At 50.8% G+C, this 27055-nt stretch overlaps 1 protein-coding gene across 2 annotated transcripts in view; it reads right to left on the bottom strand.

The window, feature by feature from the left end:
- Nucleotides 1-4613: 4613 nt before the first annotated feature.
- Nucleotides 4614-27055, bottom strand: part of RALY (RALY heterogeneous nuclear ribonucleoprotein) — a 159718-nt gene continuing 137276 nt past the window's right edge. For both annotated transcript variants that reach the window (XM_067307498.1, XM_067307499.1), the window contains 7 exons: nucleotides 22264-22336; nucleotides 13751-13798; nucleotides 13442-13602; nucleotides 12851-12964; nucleotides 11740-11885; nucleotides 6742-6790; nucleotides 4614-6499 (listed from right to left, as the gene is read on the bottom strand). In XM_067307498.1, the coding sequence (XP_067163599.1) occupies nucleotides 6746-6790; nucleotides 11740-11885; nucleotides 12851-12964; nucleotides 13442-13602; nucleotides 13751-13798; nucleotides 22264-22336 (587 nt within the window). In that variant the 3' untranslated portion in view covers nucleotides 4614-6499; nucleotides 6742-6745. The remainder of the gene's footprint in view (nucleotides 6500-6741; nucleotides 6791-11739; nucleotides 11886-12850; nucleotides 12965-13441; nucleotides 13603-13750; nucleotides 13799-22263; nucleotides 22337-27055) is intronic.

The following is a 27055-nucleotide window of genomic DNA, read 5'->3' as shown; positions in this document are numbered from 1 at the left end:
TAAAATACATGTTATTTTAGATGCCTGCAGTGCTTTTAAAATGTGAATAGTATTGACAGTATTTTAACAACTCCTTCTTGATTAGCTTGTTAAGGCATTGAGTCCCTTCAGGACTGATGGTTTAGAAATGCTGGAAATACAAACTTAAAGCTAAAATAGAAGAATTGCTCTTCTGAGATGATGAAAAACGGTGTGATGACGGGCGCTGCGAAGTGCCATTGCGGGTCGCAGGGGAGAGAGCTGGAGCTCGCTGCTGCTCAGTCTCTCATGTGCTTGCTCATAGACCAGCTGGGATCTCTGCAAAGCTCTAAGCTCAGCTTGCGTTTGTGTTCAATAAGATATATGTGCAGTGGCTGCTTCTCCTGGTGTGCAAGGTCTGAGGTAGTTCTGAAACGCTGGCATTACCTGGAAGGCTGTTTCAGCTTGAAGGACCTCACTGAGTAAGGAACATGATGAGATGGTAAAATGCAGAGCAGCCCCCAAGAAGAGGCAGGAGCCCTGTTCCATACATGACCCGAAGGAGGGAAGGTGCGTTGATTGCTCCTGAACGGGGCAAGGCAGGCTGCAAGCCGTCCTGGTGCACGTGCGGGTGAAGGACCCCACTGCTGCCTCCCGGGGCCAGGCTGACAACGGCAGCACAGGAACACAGCTCCCGCTACTCATGGAGCGTGGGAGCAGGCGTAGAGATGCCAGCCCCAAGGTAACGTTGCAGCTGTACCTGCAACGCAGCCTTTCCGTGGGGAAATGAGGTCTCAGCCGTGGCCGCCGAGCAAGACTTTGAAGAGGCTGGTGCTGGAGCCGTATCATCGCTGAGCTGATCCCTGGGCTTTTCCAGCCAGAAGGGCTTGTAGAAACCCTGAATGCTGGCAGGTGTTTTTTAAGTCTACATTTCCTTGTTTTTACCCTTTGCTATCTATTTCAAGGTGCTAATCAAGACTCTGCTTTGCTAGAGCAAAGCTTGTTTCTGGTACTAACTGAACCTAATGTGAATAGGAGCATGAGGCCACTGATCTGCTTCCATTTTCCTGAAGATGGGGAGCCTGGAGGCAGCACATGCAGCTTGCAGGTAGGAACATCCCAGCACTCAGCGTCCCAGGAACAGGAGAGAAGGTGCTGCTGGCAAATGGGCTTGCTCCTCCCCGGGGAGTAAGCGTCGGGAGATGCTAGCAGATGTCCCATGCCTGCCTCAGGAATCACTGGGATTGGATGCCTGTAGGTCTCCTTTTGCAGGGTGCTCGCTCTGTGCCAGTCTGGGTATCCAGCAGTGCTGCGGCGGGGGCGATGCGCAGCGGGTCTCGGGGTGCCTCTGCGGCACCTGCAAATCTGCCCCCTGCATGGGGACCAGCTCCTGCAAATTAATTAGTTCATGGTCATCACGATGCTGTTGAAGCTTGCCCTTACCCTGGTGTGATTTCCCGTGAGTTTCTCTAAGCCCTGGTCTAGCTCAGGTGGGTGCAATTCCCTCTGGTGCAGGGGAACGGGCTGGGCATGTACGTCCCGCTTTGAGCTTCACCCTGGGGCTCGGGCAGTACTGAAGCCTGGCCTTGGCTTGCTGCAAGGCGGTTTCCACCCAAAGAAGCCAGCTGGGACCTTATAAAGCGGACCTCTCTGATGTGGCCTTGTGGAGCACACCTCTGCCTTTGTAGGGTGGGAGTCCCAGAGGCCAGGGCAGCTGGCGGCAGCCGCGTGGCCCTCGCGTCACTGCGTTTGCTTGCTCTGGTGGGCTGAGGGCTTTGGCTGGGCTGGGTCGCTCTTCTCCTGGGGCCTGCCCAGCCTCCGCAGTGCATGGGGTTTTCACGGATCAGCTGGGTCTCCGGTATCGTTTCCAGGGGCACATATTTTCTCCTGCCCTGCTGTGCTCTTAGCCAGCATGGGGAGACCGTCGCTTTGCATCTGATCCATGGTTTGGGAATGTTTCCTGGAGATGCATGGATGTCCTTGCACTGGGAGCTGCTGGGGTTCTTGACCCCATCTCCAAACATTTGCACAAATATTTTTGAAGGAGGAAAAAAAAAAAAAGTAATTAACATCTGTTGCAGGTAATAGAAGACAAGGCAGGAGGGATATGACAACCCTCATCAAGGCTGCAAGTAGCTTTTACAAATTCCCCAAAGAATGGGCCCTATTAAAACTGCAATAACCTGAATAGTTCCTAAGTGCTGCATGGAATTTAACTGTGTGATGGCTATTAATAAGATTTATTAAAGTCAATGGGACCTTCTGCTGCATCTCCTGACTCAAACTGCAGGAGCAAAGTTAGAGAATCCAGATGCAAGAAATAGCATTTAAAAAGCAGAAGCATTAGGACATGCAAGGTGTGAGGGTGTAAGCTACTGTGCTGCTGAGAGGGCACCTTGTTGCTGCTGTCTAACACCGCAGCACCCCTCCGCACAGGGTTTGCAGGCCCTACAAGATGATGGAGCAGGAGAGTAGCTCCCCTGCCTGTCTGCAAAGCTGCATGGACCTTGAAACCTCTTCAGCCAGGATTTTCCCGGCTGGAATGTCTATCATATCCGTAGGTGCCCCACTTTGTTAAAGCTGGAACTGGGGGAAGCGTGATGGCTCTCCACACTGCACTGCACGAACCCAAAACTGCCACAGGGCTGATTGCAGTGCAGCCCTGGGCCAGGCGTCGTGACCCCATCTGAAGCATTTTGGGGGATCTTTAATGAAAACCCTGCCTGCAGTTCTGTTCTGGCCCTGAGTGATGTGGAAGCAACCAGGAGCCAACGTATAACAAAGCAGAGAGCCCAAAATTCATGCGCATCTGCTATTCCCACCACATCGCAACACACTGAAGCCCAAAGTGTCTCGACAAGCTCATACGTTTCACATCTCCTTCGCAGAGGTGTGGGCAAGGCAGTGGGAAATCGAGCCGTTTGGTTTTGTTTCCAGCAAGGACACCGCCAAACACAGCTTGTGGCTGCGACAAGCCTGGCAGCAAATGTGAGAAACTGAGTCAGGTCCGGGGAAATTCGCAATGAGATCGTGTGGTGGTGGGGAAAGACTTAAACAAAAGCATTTTTTTCCAGCCCATGAGACAGAAACCAGACACAGGTTCAGTGTGAGTTGTTCAACTTATGGTGGTGGCTTTTCTTCAGCATGCCCAGATGCTGAATTAACTGTTACCCAGGGGAAATACTGGGGAGAATGAACCGGCCCAACCCTCGTCTTGGCACGTAGCAGCTGGGCAGGGACAATTCGCAGGGAGCGACTCTGAATCAGGGAAAAGATGTTCACAAGGTGATTGGCTGTGTGCAGGGGGTCCCTTTTCCATTTATGCAGGAGCTGATGACATCTGCTTGATCTTTTTGCCTTGTGGATATTTAAGACGCTTAGGGAGGGGGGGACCACACGTCTTTCTGTTGACCAGGACAAACACAGCGATGTGGGGTCTGCTCCTCACTGCAGTCCACCAGGGAGGATGGGATGGGAGAGCAAGGGGAGGAGAAGCAGGCTGGCATCAGGTGCATGCTTATAAAACCCTGGTGGCTTCGTCTGTGCTGTATGTGTGTGCGTTTGAACTGTACGTACTGGGTGTATTTAAGCCTCTACCACCCAAGCTGCTTTTTTTGCTCATGTGCTCTCACCTGTGTGTCTCCAGACCTCTGCCCACCGTGCCTTGTGCCCGTGTCGGCACCCACTGCCCCGGCTCTGCTCCTGACGAGAAGGCTTTCTGGATGGTCACATGCAGAACTCAATTAGCTTGAAAACCAAAATAACCCAGACTTGTTTCACTGTGGATATATGGACTACAGCTAACAGTAAAGATAATTACCAGAGAGGAGACTGCACAGGAGCTCTGAAGCACCTTTCCTCCCCCCCCCCCCCCAATAAAAAGTTATTACCAAATTCAAACTAGTTTTGTGCTAAGAGACCTCAGCCATGCCTATATGGGCTCAAACTGCTCAGCTGCAGTGCTCTGAAGCAACCCAACCCCAGCAGGAGGACACCTAGTCCGGACGTTCAAGGCATCCCCAGACTCGACGTGAACTTGAACATCTGCAATAGCCAGCTTTGCCCTTCAGTGCTGGATGACAGATCAAGCCAGGTTTCTGGAACCAGGAACTTCAAAAAGACGCAGAAGGGAGGTAGTGGCTGGATTCACTTGAGTGTGGTCCCTGCGTGACCTCCAGGCACAGCAGAGATGCCGAATGTGCTTGGATTTGGCTGTTTACTCTGTGAGCAGTGAACAAGTGCACAGCTCACTGTGCGGTCGTGTGTTTTGCTCTGCTGAAGAAGGTATTGAGGAGATGGCCAGGAGGCATTTATTACTCCCATTGGCTTGTGCAAACTGGAACAGCATCCATGTTTTTCCAGTCTGTTATGATCTAGACTAGTGCAAACAGTCCAAGAGATTAAAGGCCTGGATTTGTCCCCCACTCTCCTGCACCAAATGAGTTGCTAAGTCTACAGAAGTAAAGTCTTAAAGTCCATGTGGATCCAGAAGTTTTGTTCAGCCTAACGGAATAGACCCCGTGTAAGGTAAAGCAAATCCTGCTGGCAGAGCTGAAACTGGGAAAGGGAATAGAGGTCGTCTCAAATGCAGGAAAAAGTGTGTATGTTTGTGTATGTATGGGAGAGAGAGCGAGAAAGAAGACAGCAAAAGCAAATTAGATTTCTTTCTTTTATTATACAGGATTGTATGTACAAGGTCACCTTTCTCCCAAACATCAGCATCGCAGCCAGTTCATAGCAAAAAACTGCAGCTCATCTCTCAAAGCCTAGAAAACAGCTCTACAACGGCTCAGTACAACACAATGGATAAATTGTACAGGAACCGGAAAAAGGTAGGGGAAAGCACGGTTATCCCTTTAATCCCTCATGAATTACTTTAAACTAAGAAATGCAAATACAACATTGTGCTTCAAGAGCCATGCTTGCTCCAGGATGGCCCTTTGGGCAGGGAAGTGTTGCCCCCCCACGACCTGTTTTTCCCTCCACCCTTCAAAGAGAGATGCTGCAGAAGAGGTCTGGCTTTGAGCGCTGGAGTAGAAAGCAAGAGTCCCCTTTCACAGCCCTCCATAGACTCGGGGGGGGGTCTGCTCTGTTTGTGGGAGTTTGAGGGAGGAGAAGGTGTGGACACCATTCTGGATTCAAAGTACTGATGTGCGTGTGTGTTTTGGAGGGGAAGTGGGGGCCAGAGGGGAGATGGGCAGGACACATCCGATCTGAATAAAGTGCTGCATAAGTCTCAGTCCCATCAACCTCTGAACTCAGAAAAATTGGGTAAACTCATGAAAGAGGAAAGAACAAGAAGAAAAAGGCAGAGAGACAGATGTTGCCATGTAAAAGGGTTCCCATGACAAGCCACATGCTGGCTGCTGCAACCCTCCAATTTCAGGGCTTAGAATAGGTCAAAAGCAGTTTGAATTTGGGGATGAAGGGGAAGTGCTTGAACGCCCACATGCATCGTGCTCAGAGTATTCCTTGTTACCAGTCTTGTTAAGCTCAGGCAAGTTGTCACATTGCTCAGATCTGTCAAACTGATGCTGGAGCACAACCTTTGCAGTTAGGAGCAGGAGCTGCCTCACCCCTCTCCTGGAGCCCCAGGTGAGCGTGAAGAGCCAGTGAGGCTGGAGCGAGAGGAGATGTGAACATCCAGGGAAGGGCCTGACTTATCTGGCACTGTGCTGGAGAGGGAGTGGGGGGATCACCTCCCTTTCAGGGAGCTGCTGGTCCAAGAAAGGGGTCTCCTCCACCCAGTTCACGCGTTCCTGCACCCTCTCCTTCTGCAAAGGCTTGCTTAGCCTTTACGTAGTGGTTTCCCAATAGAGCACAAGGAAACCAAACAACCGCAGATGACATGTGCTTTGTTTCTCCTGCTGGGGTTCACTTGCTTTCCTGCAGGCAGCTTCCTTTTCTCATCCCCTCTCTTCCAGCAGTTGCAAAAAGCACAGCAATAAACCAGCACAGACTCCTTTCCACTCGGAAGCGACCACGTACCTGCGACAGCTCAGGGGACGAGAGAGAGACATGAAACGAGGTGACCGTTCTGGTAGGGGAGCTCACCCCACACCCTCTTACTTGACATGATCTTTAGTGTGAGACCATGAATTGTCCAAACTTTTCCTCCAGTTAGCAAATGCTCTTGTCCTCACCTAGCATGGGGGAAAAAAACCCCTCTTTATTGGATTATAATTAGTTGACCGTCCTCTCCTACAAAATGCTCTATAGCATCTCTGATTCATTTGGTAACACAACTGCTCTCTCATCTCCAGTCAGTGAAGGTTATGGACTGTGCGGGGTTTGGTTGCTGCCTGTGCTGGCAACAGAGCTCTGAATCCACTGGAAGGGGTAGTGGGGATCTGCTGGGATGATTAATTTTCTTTGTCTTTGCTTTACAGATGGGTGGAAGATGTTGGGCCATATTTCTCCTTTTGAATGCCAGGTAGAGATGACAGCAGCCCTTCAGTTTAGCTTGTCTTGCTCAACGTGCCAGGACAGGGTTTAGCCTCGTGCTTTCCACACGCTGTTGCTCACTGCTGTTCTGAATGGGCTGCAAGGAGAGAGGAGAGAGAAAAAAAGGTGCATCATTTCCCCCGAACTTCAGCGAGGCAGTGACTTAGGAAATGGAGAGAGGGGCTAATCAGCGGCTCAGATGAGCAGCCAGGCTCAGTGCCAGGAAAACACAGAGGATCAGTGTAAAAGAGTATCTTCTGAAGCAGCAAAAAAAAAAGTATGGGGGTGAAAGCTTTTGCTCCAAATCCAGCCTCCAAGAAAGCAGTGTGTGAGCTGTACCTGGTTACTGTAGTCTGGCATCCTCCACATCTGTGTAATGGCTGTTCTCCTGAAGGGAAAAAGGAACCAGAAACAGGAAATCACCATTTGTTCCTCCTGTCCTGCCTGAGACGCTGTGACACGTCACATACAGAGATCAGCTTGTACCATGGCTTGCGGGAGAGCTCCCACAGTGGGAACAGTGTTGGGCTGCTCGGTAGTGCGGGATCAACTACAGACACACCTGATGTGGCTGCTGTGTGTAGTGGCTGTGGTTTTTGGCTGAATCAGTCCCAGAACAAAAGCAGAAGTTTGTTCTGGGTACTTATTCTGGCAGTGCTCTGCCCAGAACAGACTCTGGGAAGTGTCATTCCCTGCTGGATTTTGAGGTCTGGCTCCTGCTAAACCCCAAAAGGACCAGGATGAAAGTGAGCCCACTGCACCATAGCAGTGTAAAGTCAGGTGTCAGAGGCCAAATTTTGTGTGTGAATATTTTACAGATGGAAATGGAGCCAGGGGACCTCTGCAGGTGATACTAGCTAATCTGAAAGGAAAGGCAAGGGAACCCAGTCCAAACCTTGCTAGCGGCAGGCTGCTTCATAAGGCATGGGGGCCCCAATCTGATTTCAGTTCTGAATCTGCTCTTCTTCTCTGCCTGCTTAAACCAGGTGGAGGATTTTAACCCCTGACTCCCTGGAGCACCTCTAGTCTACCTGACATAACTGTGGACCAGGTTCCTTGTGGGAAAAGGTTCAGGGAATTAGGCACAAGGAATTCAGCTGTCCATCATCTTGCTGCTTCCCTTGCAGCTCAGCCAACCTCCAAGAAAGGGTCTTTGTGGAGATCCTGCAGAGGCAAAAGCCTCAGTGCAGCAATGCAAGGAAGGAGGGGCAGCTAGAGACTGTGCTCAAAGGAGCTGTGAATGGAGACTATCAAGATGGGGAAGTCTGGAGCCTTGTGACTTCCGACAACGGGACAAAGGCTCCTTCTCTGCCTGCAGAGCTGCAGTTACAAAACTGGTGTAGTGCCCTGGGAACAGGCTCTTCAGGAAGCCGGGGGGAAGGCGAGGAGGCAGCATTGCGCTCTGTGCAAACAAATAGCTCAAATGAACACAGCTTTGCCTTGGAACAAGCAATGACTCAGGTGAGAGCTTGTGGGTAAGGACCAGAGGACAGATCAACACAGGTAACAGCATGGTGGGCATCTGCTACAGACTGATAAATGTATGAAGCCTTTTTTGGGGAGCTAGAGGAAGCTTCACGATCGCAGGCCCTGCTACTCATAGGGGACTCCAACGACCCTGGTATCTCCTAGAAGGGCAATAGGGCTGGGTACAAGCAATCCAGGAGGTTTCTGGAGAGCATCGAGGACAATTTCTTGACACAGCTGACTGACAAGCTGATTAGGGGAAATGCTCTTCTGCATCTGTTACTGACAAACAAGGCAGAACTGACTGAAGATGTGAAGGTTGAGAGAAATATTGGCTGCAGCGACTGTGAGACTGTCAAGTTGAATATTCTGAGAGAAGTGAGCAAGACAAATAGCAGAAATCACGGACTTCAAGAGAGCGAATTTCAGTTTGCTTGGGGATCTGTCTGGCAGGATCCCAAGGGAGACTGCCGTGGTTAGCAAAGGGGCCCTGGGCAGCTGGGTGATCTTCAAGGACACCTGCCTCAAAGCACAGGGATGGCCCATTCTGATGTGGAGAACTAGTGGAGCAGGCATGGCAGAAGGCCAGCACGGATGAACAGCAAACTTCCAGATAAGCTTTTTCCTACACAAAGGCAGTACCTAGAAGGTGGAAGCAGGGCTGGACTACCCAGGAGGAACACAGAGCTACCACTGCAGTGTGCAATGATGGAGTTAGGAAAGACAAAGCTCAGCTAAAGTTGGAACTAGTGAGGGATGCGAAGGGCAACAAGAAGGGCTTCTGTAGGTACACTGGCAGCAAAAGGAAGGCTAAGGGAAATGTAGACCCACTGCTCAGTGGGGCAGGGAACCTAGTGACAAAGGACATGGAAAAGGCCAAGATATTCAATGTTTTCTTTGCCTTGGTTTTCACCGGTCAGGTCAGGTCTGCCTTCTGGCCTCCCAGACCCCTGAGCCTGTGACAGAATCTGTGTGAATGAAGTATTACCTACCTGATCTTTCTCTGTAGTAGGAATGACCCCATGCAGCAGGACACATTGCGGGTGAGGGGCTAGAAAGCAACTTTGCAAAAAAAGACTTGGAGATGGTGCTGAAAAACAAGCTGAGCAGAAGTCAGCAGTGTGCCCAGCAAGACACTGAAATACTGGAGCAAGTCCAGCGGAGGCCACCAAGGTGGTCAAGGGGCTGGAGCATGGGATGTACGAAGAAGCCGAGAGCTGGATTAATTCAGTCTGAAGAAGAAAAGGTAAAAAGGGATCTTACCACTGCCCACAGCTACCTGATGGGAGAGTTTAGAGAAGATGGGGCAAGAGTTTTCTCAGAGGTGCCCAGGGACAGGATGAGAGGCAACAGGCACAGGCTGCAACAAGGGAAATTCTGACTTAAGGAAAACATTTTTATCGTGCACATAGTCAAACACTGAATCAGGGATGCAGAAAGGCTGTGGGACTTGCACCCTTGGAGATATTCAAAACAAGGCCTTGAGGCACCTGATCAGACTGGCCCTGCTTGGAGCAAGCGGTTGGTTTAGAGACCTCCAGAAGGCCCTTCCAACCTAAATTATTTTACAATTCTGTGATCTTAGGACTCAGCAGCTGCTGCTGAGCTCCTGTCCTACCCACCCTCTCTGAGAAGGGCACAAACTCACACTGAGAGCAGGTCCCTTCCCACGTCTGTGGGCTGGACGTACATTTTGGACTTGACTCCCCTGCCCCTACCAGTGTTGGGTACCCTCACCATGGTCAAACAGAGATTTGTGCACAGAACCAGGGCAGCCAACTTCAGCCTGGAAGTGGGGCTGAAAGGAAGTATGTGCACAGCTCCCACTGACCTTCAATGAAAGCTGTGTGCCTGATTCCCTTGGATGCGGAAAAGCTCCCCTTCATCCAGCTGGGACTAATACCACTGCGAAATATCTCTATATACTTTAACACTTCTGTGTTACTGATGTAGCTTGCACCACCCTGCTTAGCCATAGTATTTTCACATTAATTTTGATTCAGTGAAACTCCCCTAGGAACAAGGCTGCTCAGGCCAGCTGTTCCCCCAGGAGATGTCCTGCAATTGTCTTCTAAAGGACACAGCTGGGGCCTAGATCCAAGTCCCATTAAGGCATATTTACCCCATACTACCGTGGGGAAAAGGCTCACTGCAGGGAAGCCTTTCTGTGCTGGGTACTGCCCAAGTGTAGGGAGGTTTGCTTCCTGCCTTGCATCAACCATCCTTCCCACTGTCCCTCCGAACAAAGGTAGATAACGTTCTTACTGACAAATGCAGACACAGTGTCCGCAGATAGCAGGAGGTGAAGGCTATGCTGATGTGTGTAGGTCAAAGAGACAGGGGATGAAGTCACTCCCCAAGAACTGGAAAGATTTATGAGTTGTTCAGTGCTGCAAGGTCAGGTTCAAAATATAAAGGATGGCTTTTGTGATTTGCCTTGCAGTTTTTAAGAAAACACCCTTGCGGATGAACTGCACACATTAAACTGCCCCATGCTGAGCATACCTGAGCCTGTCTGATACTGGCAGCAAAAGATTTCTGATCTCAATGCCACTTTAGGACCAGAGAATTACAGAATATAGAGATTGTAGGGACCTGAAATAGTCATCTTGTTCATTTCCTACTCCTAATGAGGACCAGCTCATACTAAATCATTCCCAGCAGATGTCTGTCCACTCTGTTTTCATATCCCACCAATGCCGGAGAAGTCCACATTTGCTGTTGACGGTCTGCATAGTGCTTTATCATCATTAGCATCAGCAAGTTTCCCCCCTAATTTCTACCATCTGTTTCCCTTGAGGTAATTTAAACCTGTGCTTCCTTGTCCTAATCAACATAGAGATGAAGGCCAGCTTTTGCCTTTCTTCTTTATAGCAGTCTGTTATGATGTCTTCTCTTAATCGTTTCTTTAGATTCAGCAGGGGTCATGGGCTTCAGCTGAGGCCCCGGAAGCTGAAACAGTTGAAAAATTCTGTTCAGCTCCCTCATCCATCCTGACCAAGGCGCCCTGGGCACCAGCAGCACCAGCTAGCCTGACTTGCCAGGGTCGAGGCGCGGTAAAGCACGCAGCAGCACAGGGCTAGCTCTCCACCCACCACCCTACTGCCCTTTGCAGCTGCCCATTTTGCCTTCATCTGGAGCTGATCCTGTTCTCAGAGGAACCTTAATTCTGGAGAAATGACAATGCTACCAATAGTAATATATTACCCTGTATCACCATAGTAAGCAAACACAGGCTTCTCATCCTGCAAACTGCATAAGCAGATGCTTAATTTTAGGCACAGAAGTTGCCTGCTGGGCTCACTGGGCCTCCTTGCAGTCCCTGCCTAGAAAATATCCTTACTCAGGGAAAGACTAAAGCCAATATATATGAAATCAGGCTAATCAGGCTCAGACAAGTGCTGCCCTCAGTAAGGATATACAGCTTCATGCACAGCAGTAGCTGCTTGCTCAAACTGTGTAACTAGATTTATGCAATTTGGTGTCCGTCCAGAAGAAAGGTCATTGCAAATGCAAGTTGTTAGAAAAGTGCAGTCAATATAATATGGCGTGTCTTTGCCATATGTTTTAATCCATCTAAGAATCACTCTGGAACAAAGCAACTTATTTTAACCATTGATTAATTGTTATGAAATCAAGGATAAATGTGGTCTGAATTTCAAGAGCCAACCATGTTTCTTCAGCATCTCCATGTGCATTCGCTAGCTCAAAGCTTTTGCAAGCAGAGCAGTTTGGAAGAACAAGCTGTGAACAATCATGGGATTAAATACAGAACTGTATTTTCCTGAGGACTTAAAAAAATTCCAGTAAAATTGTAGTGCGTTATTAAATTCCCTTGTCTGGAGGGATATGTTACCCAAACCCTCTTACCAGTTCATCTTCACACTCATCCCGTGTGAGACCCTCTTCCTCACCCTCATCCCCATTCAGCGGCTCCTCTGTGTTGATCTCTGCCTCTGATGCTGTGTCTTCCTGGGAGATCTCACTTTTGCTTCCGTCAGCCTTCTTCCGTACCTCTGCGAGACCAAGAGCCAAGACACCAGGATCAGAGGGTGGCGGGGGGGAGTGCTTGAAGTCTGACGAGACTAATGCAGTGGGCCCCCGTACTCAGGAGCTGTTATATTCATAACGGATATAGTTTTTTTTTCCTACAATGTTGATTTTGAGGGAGCTGACTGAAAGAAACACTGGAAAGGGCAAATCAGAACCCTTCATTCTGCCAGCCCTCGGGGGGGGGGGGGGGTATGGGAGGCAGCTGCAACCCAAACCAGAGAAATGAAAAAAATACAAACTATATCACCAAAGGAAAAAGAAAACTCATGATTTTAAACCCATTTCCATAACTTGGGGAGGGGAATACAGCATGCAATTTTGGCAGCCTATCTACCTGGCAACACAGATGTTTCCAGAATCTAGATTTTTCACTTTTTTTGCAGTGATGTTTCTGGTTAGTCTAATACTTGTAGCCCATTTTCCCCTTCTGCTTAAATCCCAACATTGACAGAAAATGAATTGTGTATTCACTGAAATGTGGTCCACTGCTGATGTATAAAACCCAGAAAAGTTTTCAGCTCTGAATTTCCATTTCAGAAAAAGAATGAAATTCCCTTAGAAAGAGGCAACCTCCCTCTCCCTCCCCCCCAAAAAAATGACTGAGGGCTTGTAGCTGAGAATCTGCTATTGAGCAGCATTACAGGTTTTGAACTCCTCAGGGCAGGGACTTGCGTCTTCATGTCTGTTAGTGAAGTACTTTATCCTTTTTGGTGCTACAGAAGTGTCTCGTCCTGTGTCTGAGGGGGTTCCCCAGCAGAACGTGGTGTGGATGCGGCAAAGTCGGAGCCCTGAGGCCGTGATAAGCCGCAAAGCCTTAGAGACCGCCCTGCCCGCCTGAACGAGCAGCTCTGAAGCGCACTTCTCTGCACCTGGGCCCTTTGCCCTCTCCCAGGGCCAGCCCTGAGGCTTTCAGACGCCGCCAACCAACCTGTGGACAATTTCTGTTCTTCAGCTATCTGCTCCAATCTGCCCAGAAGAGCATCGATGTTGGATTTGATCTGCGTCAGTTCGGTTTTGATTGTTTGCAGCTCACTGCATTTCACTTGGAACGGAAGAAGGAAAGAAAGGCACTTACTCTACTCGGCCATTTCACGTATTTGGGATGATTCTGCAAGCAAGACACGGCATTCGTCATCGCCACCGTAACGCTCAGCCCTCACGGCCGTGGCTGTGCTGCAGACCCACCCGAGCTGGGGATGGGTGGGATTTTGACCTGGACACGCTGAGGAGAGCTGCGGTGGCAAGGTAAATACCGTGGCAGGAAAGAAACGTGGGAGCAGCAGAACCTGCGTTCACATTGCGCATCGGGCAGGTGCAAAAGCTTCCCGGGGGACACGGCTACCAGAAGAAAGGTGTCGGGGCGGTGGACGGGGCTCGTTGCATTTATTGCACCGGAGGTGCCCCGATGAGCCTGCCTCCCTCCTTCTGCCTGGCCGAGTCCCCGCCGCTGAGCAGGTAAAAGCCGGCAGGGAACCCCACGCGCGGCTCAGGGCAGGGGCGCCCGCGCGCACATACTCACGCTTCAGCTTGGCCGAGCTGCTGGCGATGGCGGCCGACCTGGCGAAGAGCTTGACGGGCAGCGTCGCCTTCACGCGCCGCACGAGGGGGATGGTGACCCGGGGCCGCTTCACGGGCACCACGCGCGGCACCGGCGACACTCGGCCCCGGTACTCGAAGAGCCTGTGCGGGGCCGGGGCCGGGATGAAGCGACCGCGGGGCCGCGCCGAGCCCCGCCGGCCGCCCCGCGCCCCCATCGCGGGCGACCCCCATCGCGGGCCGCAGCGCGCCCCAAAGCGGAGCCCCGCGGGCCGCCGCCGCCGCCGCCTACCTGTCGTAGAAGTCGTCTCTGTAGTAGTCGTAGTCGAAGTCGTAACCGCTGCGGAGACACAGTCAGCGCGGGCTGGTTAGCGAGCACGGACGGTTTGGCGTCGCCGCCCGCCCCGCGGCGAGTCTGCCGCCGCTCCGCGCGCTCCCGTGCGCCCCGCGCCCTCCCGCGGGACGGAGAGCGGCGAGCAGCGCGCTGAACCAGAGAAACGCCGTCCTGGGGCGGCGGGGGCTTGCTGAGGCGGCGCGTGTGGCACGGGGCGGGCAGGTCTCGCGCACCCACGGCTGCGGCGGTGCCCCGCGCACACACGCACACCCACGCGCACGCACACACCCACGCGCACACACACACTTCTCCTCCCTGGCCCCGACCTGGCCATAGGGCCGTGTCTGGAGTGCTTCTTCCGACGTCTCCCACCATCCGCCGCTCTGCAGGTCGGGAGCAGGAGCCCTCAGCCCACCTTTTCTCAACCCCCCCTTAACGTTTGCTCTATGTCCACCGCGGGTCACAGGTCAGCCCACCCGGGGTGTGAGGGCTTGAGTCTTTTTTTTTCCTCCTTATCACGTGTAATTGTTGGGGGAGAAGCCAGGAGGAAGAGGATGTTCATTAATTTAATAGCTTTGGTGTCGAAGATGTTTAGCACCTCTCTTCTCCCCCTGAAACCCTGCCCATGGTCTGTTTTTTTAGGCTTGAATCACGTTTCAACCCCAAGTCGCAGTAACGCATTTCTTGCCTCTAACACGCCCTGGAGATTCACCCATGCTTTTGCCCTTGCTGCAGCTGGTTTCTTGCAAGGCAAGAGAAAAGGCACGATTACAGCGGGCAGTCGAAGTACGACCGCCCGGGCGCTGGCTGGCGCCCCAGCACGCTGCCGTTAGCAGCACAGTGTCGCAGGATGAGCGCTCAAGTATGGAGCCTGAATCAGGAAAAAGAGCGACCTGAATTTGGTGTCCTGCAGCTTAAGCAAGCAGTGACAAAAAGGAAAGGTGTCTGGCCAGGGCGGCAGATGGGAAGTGTGGTTTTGACCAGACATTCACGTTTTCACCCAAGACGCTTATCCTGCCTATGCTGGTACTGCGCTTCCCACCATATATTTTAAGTCCAGCAACTTGCTGCTTTCTGATACGGGTTTTCCTCTGCTCAGCCTTGGAGTCCTCCCATCCTTATCTGACTTTAGACAAGGTGTCTGCTGGCCTCAGAGATGAGAAATGAATATTCCATAGCCTTCTACCCCAACCGTAGCGTGATCTGTATTTATTTCCCTATGTGCCTTTCCTACCACAGCAGCGCTTGCTGGAATTTAAAACTACAATGTTCATCTGGCTTAAGAGATGGGCAGTACGGAAAGTGGAAAATTTTCAAGGAGATTTTCAAGACTGATAACTTGATTTTCATTCTGACCTGGTAGGAAACTTGGAAATATGGAAAATATCCAAGAAGAATAACTCCCCTCAGCCCTCCAATCTATTCTGATCACCAAGGATGTTTGACTCCAATTCTATTCGAATCCAATAAACACAGAACACAATCAAAATAGGAAGTCACTTGAAAAGAAAATTGAAATAGGCTGCTTCTACATTGTCAGACTCTCCCTTTTCTCTTTTTTTTCCCTTAGATGCAACTTAAATGAAATTGCTACAATTTTGTAATATTTTTTAGTTCTGACAGGCTCTGGTGAAATGCTTCTGGCTGGCTGCCATGGAATGAAGGTTTTCCTGGGTCCAGAGGCAGGGGAAGGCAGCGGTAACCTCTCTGCACAGCTTAAGGACACTGCCTGGGAAAAAGCAGTGTCTTTATTCACCGCAGAAATTCATTCCCTGGGCTGTCGCTGGTCGCTGTTCCCTGCTGGGGAAGCTTGCTATGGCTTGAAGGCATCTGCCAAACTCTGAAACGCTCTCACTCCTTTCTTCTTGCCCTAGTCACCCTGCTGGAGCCAGCCTGGCTCGGATGGGTGGATGTGTGGGTATGTGTGCGTGTTAACCAAAAGCTAAGATACATTTGTGAGGTCCTAGGCTTTTTTAAGACTTGCTGAAACACCAGTTTGGTATTTTAAGTGGCCAATAAACCCAGTAAATGTTGTTACACTATTTGCAGCAGGGGCCACCTAGGGAATGGCTGAGCAATGCCGGAAAGCCTTGCATTTTGCTGATGCAAATTACCATCGGCACAATTTTGCCACTTGTTATTTACAGACACAGCAGAGAGTTAGGTTACAACGTGTCTGATCTGCAGGACGGTTGGGTACCAGAACATCTGCAAAATTTTGTAGGTGAAAAGCAAGGGGGTGGGGGGTGGGGGGATGCTCCAGCCCTAGCCCTGGAGCCTCAGGGGATTAGAGACACTTAACACCCCTTTTCAAATGGAAGTAGGTGCTTAATTATCCTGGGGACCTGGACCTGACTTTCCAAATGCAGTGGGATTCATCTCATGTATCTTCAGACACGGAGAGTGTAAACAGATATATCCAAGCCAAGCTCTCTTTATGGAGAGAAAGAGGCAGATCCAGGTCAGGAGTCATCACATCCAAAGACAGACATCTAAAATAAGTCGGGGGAGCTGCACTGAAGAGGTGATTTACTTATTATTATTTTTTTTAATCCACCAAGCATAAAGGGAGGCCAAACAAGCTAGTCCACATGAAAACCTCCATAACATAGTGGTCTGAACTTGTGTGAGATGAATCCCACCCTTAGACTCAAAGTGTGGTGCGGGATGGCAAACACTCTCATCTCAGCCTCTGGCAGCACCACTTTCGATACCTGCAAACCCTGACAGAGCCCTCAAGGAAGGCAGCTGGCTTAAACAAGGGATTTTCTGAGGTCTGCGACTGTGGGACCCTGCTACACGCCAGTCGGGTCATTGCTTAACATGTGATGCCAGGCCTCCAAGAGGCTTTGAAAGGGGGGGGACAGTGGCTGGATGCTTTTACTGGCATCCTTGAACAGTTAGAGCAAAAGGCAGGTCTTCCGAGTAGAGAAAAATGCTAGTAGAAAGTGAGCGCCTTAGCTTCCAGTGATTTATCTGGAAATTGTGCGCCTGGTAATTTCACTGCATGCAGGATAAACCTCACCGAAACTGATGGACCATTTTTCAGCGACCTGGCAGGGCTTCCTTTGTGTAGAGGAGTAATTTTTGCAATTTTTCAATCGGTTGGTGACATTGTGGCCTTTAAAAATAAAACAGGGACAATTAGAGAGTGAGCCAGCGTGCGTCTGTAAGGCTGTGTCAAGCAGCATGATGCTTCCAGCTCCTGATGTCTCTGCTGTGCCATTTTTCTTTAGTAATTAAACAACATTTTTTAATGACTCACAAAAGTTCAAAACCAACACATTAGGAATTGAAGGGCAAATTGTTTCAATGTGGTGCACTTTTAGGTTACATTTGCAGAAAGGATGGTGCCATTTCGGAGCACGTACCTGAACAGCAGATGTAAATCTGAGTGGCTATGCTTTTAATTACCTGGCTGATAGCCCTGTACTGATAATCACAAGTGACAGGTTGTTCTCAGATTGCGTCCTTCTATTAATGGTTGCACAATCTTAATTATTGCAGCAGTAGAAATAATATCAGCTGGAAAGCTACTTGCAATGTCTGGCACTGATTAAACAGGGAGCTCTTAAAAATCTTGCACATCTGGTGTGAAATTCTTTCCTTCTGCAAATAGCCAAAGTAGCTGGAAGCTGGGAGAGAAGTGTGGGAAGGGACACTGGCACTTCCAAGAAGCCATGGCTGCATAGAGGCTGCAGGCTGGGAGAATGTGCCCAAATCCTTACTGCTGGTGGTGGGTCCACCACCGTTGGTACCATTGCCCCGCTGCTGCTCTGCCCCGTGGCTGTTTCTCAGCCCCATCAGTGTGGATTTGGCACCGGACTCGCGGGGGTTTCGTTGCTCCTAGCACTGCCATGCAGCCATGGGAGGAGCGGAGCTGCTGTTTGGAGGAGGCTCGACACCAGCTCCTGGTGGTGAATGCAATGGGTATAACAAGGGATGCGAATGCCAGCAGCGCCAGAAAGAAACCACCCTCCCGTGTCTGCAGGCTGTGAAAATAAGCCAGTGGTAGTTTGCATCCATCACCATTTTGGAGATGGCTCCTCAGGTCTCTGAGCTGCCAGGCACTCGGTTGATCTTGCAGATTTAGCTTAGGTTGTCCCAAAACCCGATGAAGGCACTGTTCTTACAGCTGCAGAGCACTGTCCTTAGAGCTGTCCTTACCAGCCCCAACGTTGCTGGGAAGAGCAGAGATTTTTGCCTCCAAAGGTCAAATACAGCAGTAGCTGACTCCACAGCACTGCAGCATCTCCTGCGGCAGAGCTGACTCCTCTTCACAGCCCAGAGCAACTAACAGCCCAGCCGCGCACGGCAGGGCCACAGGGACCGACGGGACTACAGCCCTGAGGGCCCAGGAAAGTCTGCCTGGACATTCCCCGTGCAGGCAAAAAAATACTGCCAGAAGGCAAAAGGTTTTGAGACACGGCACACAAATACCTGGGAGACAGGGCCATTGGAACAGGTTCATTTTCCAGCCGGCCTCACTAACTCATTTGCGGCATTTCCAGGGATGTCTGCACGCAGCAACGTGGCCTGGGCCCCCCTCGGCCCCGCTCGCAGCTGGTGGGGAGCAGTGCGAGGACATCCCGCGGGCAAAGAGATGCTCGGGCAAATGCTGCAGGCAGAGGGAGGGAGGCCCTGAGGTCCTGGACAGATCGGGGCCGGCACAGCAAGGATTTACACTAACAACTGAAGGTCTGGCTTCTGCAGAGAGACCCGAGAAAATTTATGATGGCATAAGCCTGTGCATGTTTTACCTACTGGAGGCAGAGGGGAGGCCAAATCCCAAGGGATTTCTATTAAACTTCAAACACCCAAATACACACCTGGGCTGCTGGATCAAGGCAAACTGTCAGGATTTTTGATTCTTCTACATCCAGAATGAGATATCCCTTCCCTTCAATACACTAGTGTGCGACTCTCCCGTGCAGAGACAAAATAAAACCCAGCCACTGAAGATATAATCTGATGTGTTTAACAAAGCATTTCTATAAATTACAGCGCTGCAATTTGGAAGTCTAACATTTAGAAAAAATTATTATAGTTAGAAGAAGCTATAACCACAGCTCACTGCAAACCTGGTCTCCCTGCTTTCCAGCGAGCTATCGTGAGTTTTGCTAGTCCAGATGGCAAAATTTAAATCTGTCACCAGTCCAGGATGAAATATTGCTGAAGCTCAGAGCAGTATAATTCTCTGGCCCATATTTTAACATAACTGTATTTGTGGGAGGAAGCAAATGTTTCGTTCTCTCTCTCTCCTCAACTGCATGGCAGTCTGGAGGTCTGAAATATTAGTCATTACAACAGAAATGGATTAGTGGTGAAGGCAGGGACAAGGAGTAAATGCTGACAAAGGAAGAGTCTTTATTGCCCGGTTGTATGGAACGAATTGATTTGTATTATGGCTGCCAGCACCACGTAAATAGTATGCGTATATTTAAATGAAAAGATTTCTGTCATCTCTGTTTCCATATATCGGTGTGGATAATACACAGAGAGTCCATTTCCCCTCGACTTGCATCCCATGCAAATCCAGAGGGCCAAACTCTGGATTAAATCTTGCATAAGCCTCTTCGAGCAATTTGTAACTAGTGCGAAGCGTGAGATCTGGCTCCCAGAGCTGTGCCTGTGCAGCTCAGGACAAGATGGTCTTGGGCTATTGGCAGAGCTCGCCGGAGTGATCCCTGTTTATTTATAGGTGCCGCACAGAGGTGCACAGCAGACACACACATAGGTGCTTGTCTTGGGAACATGTTTACACACACCGGCTCATAAATCTAGTACCCGTAAAGCGATAAGAGCCAAGCAATAAACTGTTACTTCCTTGGTAACAAGGTAAGAAATGCTTCTCCATCACTCAGAGCCGTAATCTTTCCCTGAATGCCGAGGTTTATGTCTTGGAAATCGATGTGCCGTAACTCCGAGCACTCCCTGCCCTCCCACCTGTCCCTCCCTGTCCACCCGGCTTGCCGGGATCGCATTTCCTATCTATTAAGGGCAAAACGATTTGGAAGAGGCGGGTGGCTCTCCCCGTGCCCTCCGCACCGCGCTGCGCAGTTGGAAGGGCTGCGGGCGGCCGCAGAGACCCGGTGCGCCGCGGACGGCCTCGGCGGCTGGAGCCACGCGCGAAGCGCAGCGCGGGAGCCCGCTGCCTTTGCTTTGCTGATTTTCCTTTTTGCTAATTTTCCTTTTAAACTCAGCCACTCAGGGAGATGCTTGAAAGAAGAGGCAGCTGGGAATGTGAGATTTCCCTCGTCTCGGGTTTTTTTCTGCAGGTGAAAGACCTTGGCTGGCAGTCAGGCGCCCCGGGAAAACTGCAGGCGCTGTGGCAGTGCCGGCTGCACTCCCAGTCTTCCCTTCCCAGCGGTTAGTGGGAGAAGACAGGGCAAGTCTGAGCCAACACAAGCCTAAGGGGACGCCTGTAATCTGCTGCGGGTGGCCCTGGTCGCCCTGGGGCCCCCACGACGAGAGGGGCCGAGCTGCCGGGGCTGCCGGAGTGTCCGCGTGGCGCCGCGGCCTGGGGGCACCCACGTCCTCTCAGCCGCCGGCCGGGGCTACGCCGCGGGGACGGCAGGGCCAGGCCGCGAAGGCCAAGGGGTCCCATGAGCCGAGGTGGCCAGAAGAGCTGGGAGGGACACGCTGCCCTGGGGGGGGAGGGCAAATCGCCCTGGTGAGGGCTGTGAAGAAGGCGCTCGGCCGAGAGGCCTGGGGAAGGTCCTGCCACACCGCTCGAGGGTGACGGACGGGGCGTTTCGGGAGGTTTGGTTGGGTCGCCCAAGTCGGGGGTGCGCCACGGCCACCAGGGTCGGCCGCTCGCCAGCCCAGGTTGTGCTGCGGCGGGACCGCGCGGCTGAACCTGCCCGGGGACGCCGAGACGACGGCACGCGGCCGGGGCGCGCGGAGGACGAGCACAGCTGCCACGCAGAAAGGGCGCTCGCGAAGTCCCGAGTGCGAGTCGCGAGCCCGGAAGAAATCCCTTATCCCTTACTTTGCCCATGTCATTAAAAACAAGAACCCAGCGTCTAGCCGACCCTGGCAGCCACCCTGTAAACACTCGGCTCTTGCCGTCGGCACCCGCAGGGCAGCGGGGCGCTACCAGGCAGAGGCAGGAAGGGGAGGCAGTTAGCACGGGCACGGCTCCTCGGGGCGGCCTCTGGGCCTGCGCTTGAACACTGCTGCTGGGCTTCCCTTCCCATAACCAGCAGCTATGATTTATTTCTCGGTCTTCCATTTTTCTTTTTCATTACTGTTCTTTTCCTCTCTTTTCTCCTCTCCCTCTCCACATCCTTTCCTTCCTTCGTCTTGACTCTTTTCATATTTTTTTAATTTCTCTTCGTTCCTCTCACTTTTTTCTTTTTGTAGAAAAATCTGCCGTTCTCCCTTGATTTCCTATTATTATAATACCGCCAATAACAATGATACAGATTTTATTCCTGTCTTCCTAACATCACACCTTCTAAATCCTGACTCAGTGCCCCCATCTCCAACCAGGAGACTGGCATAAAGATCGTAAGAATTATTAATTAAACACATTTTGCAATCTTGTTATTTGCTTTTGGGTTCTTGAACCTGGAAGGTACTCTCACGATACCTTTTCAAGTTATCCGTTCTACGACCTTCAGAGCTTGAACTTAATGAGAGCAGTGTTCCTCTCATAATCATATGACTTCAGACTCTGGGCTTAATGAAAATCTTCAGTTCTTGTGAGAATCATGATAAAGCCTCTAGAGTTGGGAACAGTTGCAGTGAAGGCTCGCTCTGACACCTCTAACACCCTACATCTCCCACAGACTGACCCCATGTCCCACTTGTCCCTTCCATTCCCTTGGTCTCTGTCCTCCTCACCACTCTGCAGCATGGGCTCCCTCAGGGCTTCTCCTTGCCACCTCCTTGGTCTACCTCAACTGGTTGCTCCAAGGGCTTCCTTCCTTCTTCCTTTCTTATCTCCCTTTCCCTGTCATTCTTTTCTTGCCCTGTTCTCCAGCTTCTTTGCCTAACTCATCCCTGTTCTCCTCCAAGGTGTGGTATGTACCATTATGCCCCACTCCTACTTCCTGGCTGTAGGTGCAGAGAGAAGAAGCTGGTGCTGGAGGGGAGGACTTCTTTTTTTCAGACCTATTTCAACATCTCTGATGTGGTTTAAAGCAGGTACTGACTGTGTTCCTTCAATGGGCCCCTGGTCCAGCCCTGTCCACAGGCCAGGCTGCACCCAGGAGGAGACCCACATCACCCCAAGCCCTGGCCAAACCCTGGCTCTGCAAGCTGACACCCTTCACTGGCTCTTCTCCCCTCAGTCTAGCATGTTAAAAAAGCCAGGCTCAGAAAAGCCAGTGGAAGGAGATCTCAATGTGCAGCAGCAGCCCAGGGGTTTCTGGGGGAAGTGCCAGGAGCTGGGAGCACCAGCTTGTGGAGTGGGAAACATCAGCCCTGAGACATTGCTGCAAGGAGGTGACATGGTGAAGACCTACCTGTACAACGCGGAGGCTGCTCTCTTCAGCCCTTTAGGTCTGTTAGGTTTAGGTTCCCCGGCCATGTTGATATCTGCAATGAATGAAAGTGCAGATATCGTTATAGCTCTGGGCTCATGGGGAGCTGTACCCGAATGTGCCCAGCCCTCCTGCCTGCAGAGACAAACTCCCCTCCAGACCTAACTGGGATGGACCCATCAGGCCAAGCTAACATTGCTGCATTTCCATCATCTTTTAGCATGTCAGAGGCTCCACTGGACCTTCACCAGAGGGCGAATGCGTTCTTACCCTTGGAAAGCCTCTTCCTTTCCCTTTATATAGCTAGTAACCATTTGTTTTCAAAGCCGAATGCCCTGCACATGGCCTAATCCATGCACACGAGCTCGACTGCTTCAGGACTGGCTTCTCAAGAGAATTCAATGTGGTTAAGATAAGGCACCAATAATATATAAAACTGCTGCATGCTGCTAACTGGTAGTTACAATTTATCCCTTGTTCCTTCTAGAATGAAATGGATTTTATGTATAAGCCACCTGGGCATCGCTGTGGATTGGGCTGTGTTAAAACCTGCACAGGGTGCAGACACACGCCTGCAGTCACCCCTATTGATCTTGGAGGCAGATCTTGTGCTAGGGAAGGTGAGAGCAAGCTATTCTAATCTGCAGAGGAAATCGTCTCTGCAGCCTCAGTGCCAAACGTGCTTTTGATGTGAGAATAAAGTGGTATGGCCAATTTAATGATGTCTGCAGAGAGCCTGGCAACCTAATGCTGAGCATGACCCCAGAACTGCACAGAGACGAGCGGAGGGGCATGAGGGCTCACTTCCTCCTAGTTTCTTGGCCTGGGAGTGAGCAAGTCCCACCCGGCTTCTCTGATCACCCCCAAACTTCTTCCACTCTTCAGGCTCTTTCCATGTAAAGAAATGTCATACCAATGGACATGGCAGATCCGAGCCACACTGGATAGGATTTCCTCATGCAGCCTGAAAAGTACCTTTTGTATAGGGCTGGGCATGGGCTGCCCTGCAGTGCTGGTGCAGGTCCTTCTGCTAAGCTGTCTGTGCAACAAATTTCAGCCTCTAAAGCACAGGTGAATTTGAGGTTCTCCATTCTGGGCTCAGGGAGGTGCATACATTGAGCTCCTGGAGCACAGACAAGCTTGTGCTGCCCAAATGTCTTCCTGTGGCATTCCTCTGACTCCTCTTTAGAGCCTAGAGGCGCCTCACTCCACCAAGAGATGTCATTCTGCTGAATTTGCAGCTTATCCTATTTATAAGCTTGTGCAGTGAGTGTGATAGCAGGCTGCCACGCAGACATCAGTGTGCCCTTAGCCTAAGGCCCTGGGGGGTTTCTTCTGTCTGGAACAGGAAAGGAGAGTAGCAGGACAGCCATGCAGAGCATGCACTACCATTTTGCCCATGGAGATGGAAATGTACTGTATTTATTTGCTTAATGGCCATGCTTCCCTCCTGCTGCCAGGCACAAGTCCTAGCCACAAGCCCATGTGCATGTATTGCGATGCCCTGGCAACGTGTTCCTCATGAGCAAGGGATGAATTGCTGGTGGTGGCCACACTGTGCGCTGCTACGCCAGCTGGGGAGGCACATTCAGACCAAACTGGCCAAATTCTTTGCTGCCATTCACCCTCCATCCACCCATACTCAACTGCTAAAGGGAAGAAGTGTCTGGCCTCAGGGGTAGCACGGACATGCACAGCTATGGGACAGGGCAGGTCTGTGGACAACTGCTGCCAGTGGGTCTATTAAGCATGTGGGTGCCTTTCTGAGTCTGCTGGAGCAATGCAATGCTTTTGGCAATGACCGTTTGCTGTAAGGGAAGAAGGGAGCAAACTCTTCCTTGGTGCACTCCAGAACACATCCTTGTTCAGCTCCAGTTTCCCTGTTGTGAACCCTTTTGGCTGTCAGGGGCATCTCACAAGCTGCCAGTCACTTTTCTTGAAAAATGGAGAGCTAATGGCAGCACCACGCTGATTAACACCCTTCAAGGGAGATGCAATGAAAGCCCAATGGGGTATAACAACACCAATTAGCTCAATTTGTTGGTATGCACTGCTAGAAATAGCACAGCAGAGCCTTCATCGGTGCATGCAGTCAGACCAGAAATTTGTACTTTCAACCTATAACGGTGATGAGCAGTTAGATTCCCTCAGGATTCCCTTGATACTGAATAAGGACAAGAGCTCAGCACGCATATCAGCCTGAAAAGATTTTGCATCTCATTCCCAATCTGGCTCCCTCCTCTGCATCACTGCGCTCCATCAACTCCTTTTCATCTGTCCCCTCTGTAGCTGTCACTGAATCCATCTGCCCACCCCATGGCAGTATCTGTCCCTCATGTCCAGGCATCTTTGCCCACATGAAATCAGGAAAATGCCCATTGCTAGCAGAAACGGCAGGGCCAACTTACTGGTTTGATCTAGCGACCAGTGAAGAGCACTGGAAGCCTCCTGCAAAGTCTGGTGTATCTGGGAGCCTCTGGAGAAAGCGCAGGAGTAGCCAGGACCAGCTATACTTTGCAAAGCAGATAGTGTCCCTGCACAAGATGTGCTACAGCTATGGTTTCAAACACCTTCTTTTCACAAAGCATTCAGTAGCTTGCTGATCAATTAAAATGCAAGTCCAAGTGTTTGCCTATCTGGTGGTAAAGGAAGAAGAAGAAAAAAGAAAAGATGGAGGAAATGATATTAGACCACCTAACTTGAGAACTGACCTTAGCTGGGAGATGCCAGCTAGAAACAAAAGCTGCAGCTTTGCTCATTCGTTCTGGTATGTACTGCAAAATGCTGCTTGCAAATCATCATTCACTCTTGGAGGCAGACAGAAGGCTGAATCCTCATACCACCGCGAGGCTGGTGTAGGTGTCTATCATGGCAGCACTGCCAGCTGTATTACTGGAGTGGGCAAGTCCCACTGAGAGCTGGAATTATTTAGATAAGGGTTTCTGCAAGGCCCTGCTTTTCTGAAATAAGATCTCTTGGAAGGAGTTGCAAGAGCCTTGAAGGATGCTGGGGAAGACAAGCGCTCCGCAGGTTACATGGCAGCTCAGGCAAGAGTGACAGGCACCGTGCTGACACGACATGCACAGCTTTGAAGCTTTCTTAAGCAATTCTTAAAGTTTGGTGTAAATTCTCATTCCCTGAACAACTGAAGCAGGAAGGAGCCTGCCTTCCCAGGAAGGGCTATTTCGTTCAAACTGCGCCATGCAGAGGTGCGACAACTGAGTCATTATAGCGAGCGCTTAACGGGCAGGAGTGGTTCTGGATTCGGACAGGGATGCGCTCTTGCTTAGCGACCTCCTGCTGGCACTGGGGAACAGGCTACCTTGCACTATCGCAAGTGACTGCCCCTCACCAGGTTGGGGGTGCTTTGTCCCTACACCGGGCACTGCCTAGAGCCATGCTGCCCCACAGCATGTCTGCAGGAGCTCAGCACGCCTCAGCAGATGAGCTGTGCGTTAGTGCTGTGTGGGCAGTGATTCCCAATGAGCTCCTGCTAGCCCTGCCACGCTGGGTGCAGCCGTTTGTCCGAAGGAGTGATGGTTTGCTGCTATTCTAAAGGAATACGTGGTTGCATCCTGCCCTGCTTAAGTTACTGTATGGAGCTGGAAATGGATATTTGCTCTGGCCAGCACTTTCAGGGAGCCTAGAGGATCAAATATTTGCAACCTGCAGATGAGACCCAAATTCAGAACCTGTTTTGGAAGCTTGACATTTTTGATTGTACCTGCAGGTTCTACGTTGAAGATGAAAACATTCCTGCCAGGCAGGAAAGCAGGCTACTTTCCGACTGCCCGTCTGGGGAGGGAAGTTTTGTCATCAGCTTAGAGTCCCCCACCTCCCTGAACTCTGCTTTTGAACAGAGACAGTCATATCCTCTTCAGCAACGTGTCTACCACGTCCCCTGCTTGTCTGATCCCATCCTTCCTCTCCCCATTAGCACAGCCTGTGTGGCTGTGACCTCCCCTTTTGGGGATGGCTTTCCACCAGCAGTTCCCTGACCACTTGTTTTGTGCAAAGATGTTTTCTAACCACCTTGTATGATATTTTCATCTCCTCTTCTCTGCTGGATTCTCCTGTAAGGGGAACACGACAGTGTTTTTTCTGGTCCTTATGTCACCAATAGCACAGAAAAGCCTGCTGAGCTCTTCTGTGGCAGGACTGGTTCATGAAAAGAAGGCAAACGAAAGGGAGCTGCATTTGCACCTCCTCTAGTATGTGCGCAGGACTTGCAGCCACAAACGGTCCCTTTGCCTGGTCGGCAAACCAGACCTTTGGGCCGAGCACTGAGGAGAGTATCAGAGGTTCCTATCAGGGTACCCTTTCCTAGTCATCTCTCTTCAGCAAAGTGGGCAAGCGTTGCCTGTTTCTTAGTTGAATCTGTAGTATCTTACTGCAGTGTCTGCATGACCGCCTTTCTTCCCCAAGGCCTTGTTCATCATGTCTATGGACTCTGTGAACATGTGGGCAACATCTGGACTGGAAGCAACACTGGCGCAGTGCACTTCACCCTTTGCCTTCAACTTCACTTTGTGCTGAAGGAAAGAGAAGTGTAAAAAAGTTTCTGGTGTTTGAATAAACCATCGATGGAAACAGCACACTGTCTTAAAGACCGGATCTAGCATTCAACTTCTTATTTCAGACTGTTGTGCCAGAAGCAGAGTGGGAATGGGCTGCAAATCTCTTCCCTGGGTGTCCAATGACCATTGCCTGCAGCAGGCTCAGAAATAACAATTTTTCATTAAAAATGCTGTCTTCAATTCCAATTCTCAGCTCA

Source organism: Apteryx mantelli, chromosome 18, assembly GCF_036417845.1.
Source record: "Apteryx mantelli isolate bAptMan1 chromosome 18, bAptMan1.hap1, whole genome shotgun sequence".
Classification (NCBI taxonomy): Eukaryota; Metazoa; Chordata; class Aves; order Apterygiformes; family Apterygidae; genus Apteryx; species Apteryx mantelli.
The sequence above is the reverse complement of the archived record's forward strand: the minus strand, read 5'-3'. Positions and strand labels throughout refer to the sequence as shown.